Source organism: Drosophila nasuta, chromosome 2R (genome assembly GCF_023558535.2).
Source record: "Drosophila nasuta strain 15112-1781.00 chromosome 2R, ASM2355853v1, whole genome shotgun sequence".
Lineage (NCBI taxonomy): Eukaryota > Metazoa > Arthropoda > Insecta > Diptera > Drosophilidae > Drosophila > Drosophila nasuta.
Window position 1 is genome coordinate 26,240,087 of NC_083456.1, and position 10,774 is coordinate 26,250,860.

Sequence of the window (10,774 nt, forward strand, 5' to 3'; positions counted from 1 at the left end):
TAAGTTGTGGCTCAGCTGTGAATGCTGTGAATATTTCTACTTTTTGTTATCCCAATTGTACAACACACTACAACACAACACAATGCAATGCAAATTCATTCAAACACTGCGCAGAGTACCTGCCATACAGCGTTGGATACCTGCCGAGAGGATCCAGCCTGCTCATCGTCGCTGCAGCCAATGCTGATGCATTGCGAGCTGCATCGTTGCAATCGCAATGCGTGCATGACATCATTGCAGTCCTTCTACAAAGGACCGCACGAGGACTTGAGCCTGGACATTGCCTTTTGTCTATGCAAGTAAGTGGCAGAAGTTCCCCTTCCCTTTCTCTATAATCTTATTGTTCATTGTTCGGCAGAAAAACCACAAACAGCAATGGCAATAACAACAGCTACAACAACTACAACAACAGTCCGAGCCAACAGCAACAGAACGGCAATCGGCACGACATGTGCATGATTGCACAGGAAAAACTGCATCCCGTGTGCGCACAGCGACCGCCCGATAACAATAATCCAGCCAGCTCGAATGGCATTTACTACCATCCGCCACCGGCGTGCCATGTGGTTGCCGACAACTGCAAAGAGGATCGCGAGTGCAGGTGAGTGTGTGTGCAAGTGTATGCGTGTGTGTGCTAGGGTCAAATTGTTATAGTTGCAACTCCTCCATGTTGCACGAATCTCGTTCGTTCACGGTCTCGTGTCCATAATTCAAATGCTCGCTAAACGGAAACGGAAATATGCGAAACGCATGTAAATCCGCAGTTCGCTTTAATCTGCGAGTCCATGTGAAGTGATTTTTGGCTGGTGGCTACAATTCAATTAAATAAAATTGAATTTCTTGTACTCGTATGTAGTAGATTGAATTACCTGCATTTAGTCACAGCAGCCGCAACTTTTGATGGCTCTGCACTGATTTTGTCGACAAACTCATTAAGCAGCGTGTTGATGATGCCTTCACCGACCACAGACTACAGACACTGTGCTTCATGTCTCAAGTTGTTTTCGGCATTTTTCGTTTTTGGTTATCAGACCAAAATCCGCGTTAGCGTCAAACAGGGCGTTAAATTACCACTTTGTGCTTGTGCCAGGCTCTTCATTAAATACGACACGACAACAACAACGATGACGATGACGACGACACATGCCACAGCATGCTGGCATCCTGGCTTTCTGGCTTCCTGGCAAGGATGAAACTGCACTTTCGGCACTTCAGTTGGGTAGCCAAACTTGAAGCCAGGCCGCGAATGTGTCAAACACAAAGTTAAGTGATAAATACGATGCAACGCAAGGCTTTGCAAGTATGTGAGGGTGGTTAAAAGAGGGGTGTGTGTGGAGGGAGGGAGGTTTGTTGTGTTTGTTGTCATGTTACGGCTGAACAACCGCAGAGTACGTGGTGGAGCTCTGCCTGTGGCTGGCAAAATTAATTGCCTTTTAAGTGAATCTCACTTGCCTTAGTAAACAACTAAATTGCACTAATGACGCTCATTTTCTATGCCAGGGAGAGCGAAAGACAGGGAGAGAAGTCAACTGCAGCCTTCTTAGAGTGCTTATGTTGACTTATTACGCATACGACGTGTATTACATGCGAGCACGTGTAACGTTGCATTGTTGCAGCACAGCAGTTGGGGTAGAAATTGTTTTATTACTTGGCTTTGGCTTAGTTTGGCTTCCTTCACCACGGCCACGTGCCACGTCACGAAACACTTCAACTGCAACTGCAACTGCAACGCAATTTGCATAACATTCGAGGGGCATTTGTGGTCCAAGACAGCTTCATTGTCCAAGCATCGTTTTATATAAGATTGCTGTATCATTAAACTATATACTATATAATTAGCCAAAGGCTTGCGACAAATTATGCAATTATTGACTGCTTTCGCATTATAGTTATATAGTTAAGCCGAAATTATGCAGCAACCGCAAAATACTAAATTCAGAACTTCACTTAACAACACAGCAGCCTAATTACAGAAGTTAACATAACACATATTTGTCATACATTGAAGACAACTGCATATTACGTATACGCAGCGTAGACTTTACACAACAGACACACGCACTTTCCACAGTGAGAGAGAGTCGTAAACCTGATGCCGTAAATTTTGTTGCCGCTTTGCGGTAGAAGAAAGCATCTGCAGTACCATAAAATGCAGTAGAATATCAGGCAGTAGCTCGAGTAATTCCAGCACAAATTGCATGGCATCAATCTCAGACTCAGACTCTGACTGCAGGTAACGAGACGTTTATTCACAGACTACAACAATGACGATAACTGCAACTAACTGACAAGCAACTCTGGAGGGAAGGGGAGCAACACATGTTAACACACATTTCTTCATGCTCTTACTTTATATATGTATGTGTTCGTTCTGCTCTCTTTTTTTCTCACAGACTGAAGCTGGAGTACTACGAGCAAGCCTGTGCCGTGGACAGTGTGACGAAGAAGTGTGCCGGCCGTCCCAGCGGTTGTCGCACCGCAATGATTGGCATACTGGGGACCATGCTGCGCACCACCTGCGCCTGCCAGGGCACAGATCCCCAGCACGCCTATCAATGTGTTGGCTGGCGTCGCCTGCTCTGGATGAATCCCTGCGTTGGTGAGTTGGTTGTAGACGAACTGCATCGTCACACATAATTGCAAATAAATGCCTCTCTTGTAGTTGAAGCGCAAAAGGACTTTCATATGAAGCGTTTGGCCGAGTTGGGTTTCCTCACAACAACAACAACGACAACGACGACGACGACCACAACTACGACAACAACAACTACGACTCGGGCACCGCCACCACCACCGCCACCGCCGCCAACAACAACAACGACCACAACCAGTTTGCAGCCAAAGCAAACGCCAAGGAAACCAGCAACGCATATCTTCAAGGTAAGTAGCAGAGCAGAGCCTGACCATTAGGCCAAACTAATTGTGAATCCGATTGGGCAGCAGTTGCAGTTGCTGTTGCAGTAAACATTGCTTTGAATGTTACCCCCGCCAGCATCTGCTGCTGCTGCTGCTGCTGTTACGAGCGAGCACACACACATCCATCCATTTATCCTTCAATCTGTCTGTTTTCCAATCAGCACTCAATCAGTGGCTGAGCAGAGAGTTGAAAAGCCAAGCGCACAATATGACCCAATGTCCGACTATGAATTCAAACCGACAAAGCAATCAATTCGTGCTTGTTTTTTTTTCCTTATTTGTGCTCCTCTGCTGTGGCTACAGTTGCTGCGCTTTTTGTTGCACCAGCAAGATTAAATACAATACAGAGAGAAATATTCCGTGCATACGTATTGATAAAAAGGAAAAAAAATACCTTTAACATCTTCTTTTCATGTATCAACCATTACTAACAACAATCATTGCCACATCCCTGCAACAATGCACCGCAAAAACCGCAAAAACAACAACCAACAACAACCAACAACAAAAAAAAAAACACACTCTGCAAATAAATAAATAAAAATGAATAACTGCTGTATAAAATTGAAAAAACCACGCAACGCAACCAAACAATCGGAACACGAACGAAACGAAACTCATGATAACCGAAACAGGCAAAGGAGAAATCAGAGCCAGCATCGGTGGAACACAATTATCTCGATCCGCCCGATTCGGTGCCGTTACACAGCGGAAACGATGCAAGCGGAAATGGCGGAAATGACGATTATCGTGGCGGCGGCAATGAACACGACAATATACATGGCACAAGTGGCAAGGGGGGAAATGGGATTGGCAATGGAAGTGGAAATGGAAATGGCAATGGCAAAGGTGACCATCGGCAGCGGCAGGGCAAGAAAAATGGCAATGGAAATGGAAATGGACAAAATGCTGGCCTTGGACGGCAGGGCGTCGATTTCGATGATCCCGTAATTTTTGTTGACCAAATGGAAACAACAGAATTTGTGCACCGCATCAGCATCACAGAGCCGACAACCACAACGACCACAACAATGGCAACCACAACAACAACGCAGCCGCCAAGTAAGTAAATGCATCTGTTCGGAAAAGAATGGGAACGGGAACGAGAACGGGAAATGGTTCTGAGTGGCCGCTGAGTGGCTGTGATTGCGATAACAGGCCTGAAGCTTGCCCGCACTTCCGGTCAACATTCCGGTTACATTTTTGAGTTCGGGAAACCTTTTCACGTTGTGGGTCACTTTTCCGATGATTAGCTTAATGCGCTTGTCATTCGAAAACTTTTCCATTTTATCACAATTAGCTGATGTGTGAGTGAGTGAGTGAGTGAGTAAGTGAATGAATGAGTGTTTCTGTCAAGGGACTAAGGATATATCAGAAGGCTGTCAGCTCGTTTCCGTTTTGCAAAATTTTCAACATAATTGATGTGGTTGATGTGGTTCTGCGGCTAATTGAAACAACAACTCAACGTCACATGCATTGTACATATTTGTGCCTCATTCCTCCACATTTAAAATGCAGCATTCCGTATGCATGACCTGCGTAGGTGTGTGTGTGTAAGTGACCATCAACCGGAAATGAGTTTGTTTTTTGGCTGATGTGGCAATTAATCGTTGTGGAGAGCCTTCGTTCAGCCCACTCAGTCAACTCACTCAGCACTCAGGGCATCTTTTTGGGCAACTGACTTTAAAATAATAAATATTTTCATATTTTTCTCATTCATTAAATACTTCCGACAAAACGATTATTGTGCATTTCACAGAGAGCAAAACTATTTTGAAATATCATTAAAAATGCAAATGAGTTTGTTTGTTTGCCACACGTCGTCTGTCAATGGACTTGAACAAACATTGCCACATGCTCATATATAGTATAGTATATATATATATATATTTGTATAGCATATATGTATATACAAATTTAAGCTGTAATTATTTTGGACCATTGGGACAGTCGCGTGCGGTCTGAACTGTTGTTTGTTGTTATAGTTATAAAGCGAACGAGTCGAGTTTAGCAGTTTGCATGTCTCATCTATTATTGATTTACTCATGTGTGTGTGTGTGTTTTTGGGGGGTGCCTTCGTTTAAGTATTTTGCAATATAAATGATTTGGTTTTTGCCTAAAACACACACACAACAACACGAGTTGTGTTCAATTATTTATTTATTTAATGCAAACAAGTGACCCGTTGAAGCCAAAAACTTTGTTTATTAATTAAAAATGTAAATAAGATTTGCAAAAGATGTGTGAACGTGATTTATTGGCAAAGTTTTTCGTAATTCATTTGCCAACATAGACATATTTATGCCCCTAGGCGATAGTTAAAAGACTTTGGTTCGTTAGAGCTCTATTGTTTTTGGCCAGCACTCCAAGCATGTGCCTTACGGGCCAACAATTAACACACTTTAGAGCCAAATACACTTAAGCCAACTCGTCAACACACGTGCTGGGAAAAAAGGACAAACTGGGGACTAATGTGTGGGGTATTTTTGCTGGCATGTGAAATGTTTATAAATTGTCACACATTCTTTTTGCTGTCAGCACAAAAAAGCCTTAGTTATTAGACGGCTTTTGGCGTATTTAACATCTGTGTCAGCCTTGTATAAATGAGGAATTAAATTATGTGCTAATAGATACTCCTTTTTTTCTCCCTCTTCTAGGAAATTGCGTCGTTCAACGTCCCCATCAAAGTGATCAACTAATACGCGAGGGCAGCAGCAAGCGGGTAAGTTAAACTATGATTTCTCTTTTTTATATTAACATTTATGTAATGGTTGCAAATCGTCAACAGTTTTGTGGCAATTAAAATGCTTTCATTTGCTTGGCAAAAAGGGGGTCACAAGTTTTGCCCGCGAGCGAGATTTATTTAAAATTTGTTTTGTATTTTGTTGTTGTTGTTCACGAGCGAAGTTCAAAAAGTGCTATTAAAACACATTTACATAACTAAAAGTGCGCACAGCGAGCGAATGCAGGCAAAACAAACGGACAACTTTAAGTTGCAAAATCACGAGAACGAGAACGTGTATGTGTGTGTGTGTGTGTGAGTGCAACAGTGTGTATGTGTGTGTGTGTGTTTGTGTGTTTGTGCTTGGCTTACGTGTCGGCACGTGCCCAAACGAAAAGATATTACCACATTTAACAACAGCACTATGAAAATGGCAAGCGAAACACTACGCGAACAACATGGAATATAAAACCAAAAAATAAATATAAAATGAAAAACATAAGCGAAAAACAGAAAGCAGCAGCAGCAACAATGCACTTTGGCCACTTTTCTTTTCACTTGCAGCTTGTTGCTGCTTGCTGCTTGCTACGTGCTACGTGCTGCCAGCAATAATTTGCAGCAAGTGCAATGCAATTAGCGCTGTGAATTGTAAGCGCTACCAACAGGGCGTATGCGTAACATAATGCCCACAAAAATTAAGCTAAAAGGCATCATCAACAACAACAGAAACAACAACATCTTCAACCTTCGCATACTTTCAGATCTACTCCTTGGACGATGCCGAGTGCAGCGAACTGTGCAGCTGCGGCGACTCGCTAACACTCACCTGTCACGCCCTCTGCGTCCCCTTTGCGCCGTGTCGCACCGCCCTCGCCTTCTACAGTCACGCCTCGCCAGCTTATCAAGCGTTCCGCGGCCGCTGCCTTTGCTATTCGGGACGTTTCATCTGCATGAAGCCACCGCCCGGGGAATACATTCTGCCAGGTTAGTTGCTTGCTCTCCCCTCCTCTCTCTCTCTCTCTCTCTATGTCTCGGTCCCAGCTCATCCAAATGCAGTTTTTCCATCCGTTTGATGCGTCGTCACTTCCATTATACTTATGTATAAATTTCATTGCTCTCTCTCTCTCTCTTTCTGTGCATTGTACTTCACAGTCTGAAGTCTGTGAAGTCTGTTTTCTGTTGAGCACTTTACGATTATCGCCGGCGACAGGCAATGACGAAGCGTTGCCTGGCAAGCTTGCTCCATTTTGCAGTTACAGCTCAGCCATCAAGTGAGGCTACTCGCCAGCTACACACATATACAATATTATTTTGCATGTAGCTGACAGTATTTTAAAGAGCTTTTCATCGAGAGCAGCAGCAGCTGATGATGTTATTCTTATGTATGCTCCCCCCCCCCACACTCACATTCCAGTTGCACTTTGTCGCTTCTTTGAGTCAGATTCACAAAAGCTGCTCTTACGTGCCTTCTTTTTGTCTACGTCCCACGTTGCGTTGCGTTTCATTTTGCAGTCTCAGTTGGGTCGAGTGTAAATCATATATATAGTATGTATATTTCTGAGATTTATGGCATACTATTTGTGCTTGTGCTTTGGCAGGTGGCGTGTTCCTGCTGCTCGGTTACAGCGCTGCCGATGAGGCCCTGCTGCGTCCACACACCAACCTTGGGGTACAGGATGCGGTTCGCGCCTTGCAACAATACGTGACAACCTACATCAATAATCAGGTGAGAAGCGTGGAATCCAGAGACGCAGAGCTCTGTCTTACTCAAATATTAATTGCAATACGCTGTCAATTGCCCATTTCACAGACACAATGCACATTGACGCTATTCAACATGACGGAGGAGAATATCATCATTGCCGCCCGTCTGCCACACGATGGCAAGCTAAAGGACATTGAGCTGCTGCGTCGCGAAAAGGTTTGTATTTAGTTTTATTAAGTTCATCACTGAGAGCACACAGCAAGAGCTCAATATTATTGTTATTATTTCCTGTATCGTGTGCAGGACGAATGCACCGCGATACTGAGGACCATCAGTCAGCAGATCAACCACGAGCACAATGAGCTGCAATCCCACCGACTGCTGAGCATTTTCAAAATGTCTGAAGTCGATGTCGTGTGGCCGGAAAGCACGAGCGCAGCTCGCAGTGGTCATGGCCATGGCCAACAGACGGCAGCCAGTCGGTTGCTCTCCCTCCTGCTGCTCTCGCTGGCAGTCACCGTCCGGGGCACGCTGCGTATGAGCAATGTGCTCGCAACATGACACAGCAGCAGCAGCCGAAGCTAAGGCAACTCTATCCAATTTACTAACTGAAAGTATGAGTATGTATGTAGTATGTAATTTGTAAGCAAGCAGCAAGGGGCGGGGAACGGGGCAAACATCCTTAGGGGAGGGTCAACTGGGTGGGAATTTTCATTTCGGCGGTGCTCTCACTCAATACGATAACGATACACTTACTTAATTATACGTATACTTAAGAGGCGAATGATGTGTGTGTATGTGCGATATCTAGATGTGTATGTAGCTACAAAACAAAAAAGAGAAAAACCAAAACGAAAACGAAAACTAAAACCTATTCAGCAGCATTAAATGTGAGTTTCTAGTGTTAGGAATCTACATACATAATTAGCAAAATATGTTGTATACTTTTAGGGGCTAGCTTCGTGTTAGCAAAAAACGAAAAGAAAACATTCGGGCGCTTTGTTGTTAACTTGAAGAATGTGCTCTTATGTTTTTGGATAGACACATCGTGTAATTGATGTACACACCACAATTACGAATAAAACTTTACATAGTCAAACCGAAACCGAAAACGAAAACGAAATCCAAACCAAAACTTAAAAAACTGCTGTCTAAATAATAATTATCTTAATAATAATTGAATGAAAATATCTACATATAATATATAATGTTAAACGGAAACTTAACGATAGAGAACTAGCGATAAAAGTAACTATATTTATATTGATAATAATTGAAAGAGATGTGTGTACATAGAGCGAGACTTGGTATCAATTTAAGGTTTACATCTACATACATATATTCTGACATATGTATATGGAGAAGAAGCATACACGTAGCTAGTGTTTTATACGATAAAAGTATACAAAAGAAAAATACTAGAACATATTTACTAACTTCTCTTTTTATTTATTGCTATCAAATTATTTATTTATTCTCTTTTTAATTGAATTGTAAATCCATCACACGCTTTTTATTGTTTTATGAGGCGCCAAGAGAATTAAGGTTTCATTAACAGTTCTATATTGAATTTTATTTTCCTAAGTTCAATTTGTGTTTCTTTGAGAAGGTTTCACAAATCACGCAAATTGAGTTGCAATTACGTTTTCAAGCTGTAAATAAATTGAGTAAATGGTTGATTTAATAAGATACTAACAGTACATATCAAAATGAACACCTAAATATACACAGAGAATCGTATAAACTGACCCTTTGTACATACCTCTATATACATATGTACATGCAATTTAAATATATATACACAACAACGATATACACACACAAGAAATCTACGATGATGAACTATGAATACAAATATTAAATTACCCAAACAGCAACAACAACAAAACAAACAAATAGTTATTGTACATTGAACCCAACTTGAGTTGCGCCTTAAACTAAAGTAAAGCAAAAGTATGTAAAAACCAGAAAAGAAAAACAATTAGATTATGTACATAATTCTAGGTCAAATGCAAAAATCAATGAATATAAATTGAGTGTTTTAGACACAGTCACTCCCAAAAAACATACATACACACACACTAACACACACTAAGCCTAAGCTTGACCATTTGACAAAAGGCAACACGAACTCGTGCATTCCAAAATTGAAAAATCGAGAGAACATGAAAGAGAAAGAGAGAGAGAAATGTGTAAAATGCGCTGAATAAAACAAAATGGTCACAATCATGAAAAAATGTCTTCCTTAATGCATATACATTGACGATATGTGTTATATATTCATATTTATACATGCTAACTTGATATACCTAAACAACATATATATATATACTCGTATACCTATATACCTATATATATATATATACATATGTTACATAATGCTATTGGTGCACCCTAGCCTATGCTTCAGTTAGAGAATACAACTTAGTCGAAAATTAATATGCAAAGAAATTGGATTCGATTCTCTTGCAAACATTATACCACTGTTGACACTATTTGTAGCGAATACAAAAAACAAACACAGCGCAAACAAAATATATAAAATTAAATATATAAATATACCCTAAACCAAATATACAAAAATAAAATATATACTTAAATCGAATTACTTACTCGTAAATATGTTCAAGCATTCGGCAATGCACTCGAAAGAAAAAATGAAAATAAGAAAAAATAGTTCCCCATGAGAACCAGCTTATGCCAGCTTGTAGCTACTTAATATTAGACGAATTTAAAAGCAAATTAAAGCCGTTGTCAGACAGAATCGCATAAGTGAGTAGCTGCAATCTCTTCTTGACAACCAGCAAGAACACAATTAATTCAAAAGAGGTTACAGGCTACACTTTCCACTTACACAACTATGTCAATAACTAATCGGATTAGCATATCTGATATCTGTATGTATATCTATCAGCTTTAATATTACAAATATATATATATATAATACGATTAATAATAATAATATCATTATTGTTTACATCCCGTTTACTTTGTCATTGTGCTCTCAGGTTAGCACAGCACACGAGGCGTAGCTACAATGTAAAGTACCGTTTAAATGAAAGAAAAAACCAAAAACAAAAAACAACAACTAGATCAATACTGTTAAGTGAAAATGAAAACCAAGAAAAGTTAGCTGCATTAAGAGAAAATGTAGCACAAATCTATGTTAATGAAAAATGAGAAATGAAAAGTTAAAATATGCATGAGGAATAATTAAACCCGTAAGTTTGCAGTATGTTAAGTTGAGGAATTCAAGTCGGCTAACTAATAGAAAAAAGGAGCAGAATATAGCGTATAGAATACAAATGATGAAAAACATAAAAAAAAAACAGAAATATGATACTTAAGTAAGGAATAGAAACAAATACAAATACGAATAGTTTGTTTGTATGTACATGACTATGTCAAGGGCTTTACGTTAGTCCATGAAG

General features: G+C 40.6%; 1 protein-coding gene across 7 annotated transcripts in view; it reads left to right on the forward strand.

Annotated features, from left to right (window-relative positions):
* The window catches only part of LOC132787072 (uncharacterized), a 116,385-nt gene extending 105,929 nt beyond the window's left edge, over window positions 1-10,456 (forward strand). For all 7 annotated transcript variants that reach the window (XM_060793957.1, XM_060793955.1, XM_060793961.1 and 4 more), the window contains 10 exons: window positions 115-299; window positions 359-601; window positions 2,394-2,599; window positions 2,663-2,880; window positions 3,552-3,978; window positions 5,574-5,638; window positions 6,400-6,622; window positions 7,237-7,364; window positions 7,449-7,559; window positions 7,647-10,456. In XM_060793957.1, coding sequence (XP_060649940.1) covers window positions 115-299; window positions 359-601; window positions 2,394-2,599; window positions 2,663-2,880; window positions 3,552-3,978; window positions 5,574-5,638; window positions 6,400-6,622; window positions 7,237-7,364; window positions 7,449-7,559; window positions 7,647-7,904 — 2,064 coding nt within the window. In that variant the 3' untranslated portion in view covers window positions 7,905-10,456. The remainder of the gene's footprint in view (window positions 1-114; window positions 300-358; window positions 602-2,393; window positions 2,600-2,662; window positions 2,881-3,551; window positions 3,979-5,573; window positions 5,639-6,399; window positions 6,623-7,236; window positions 7,365-7,448; window positions 7,560-7,646) is intronic.
* Window positions 10,457-10,774: the final 318 nt, after the last annotated feature.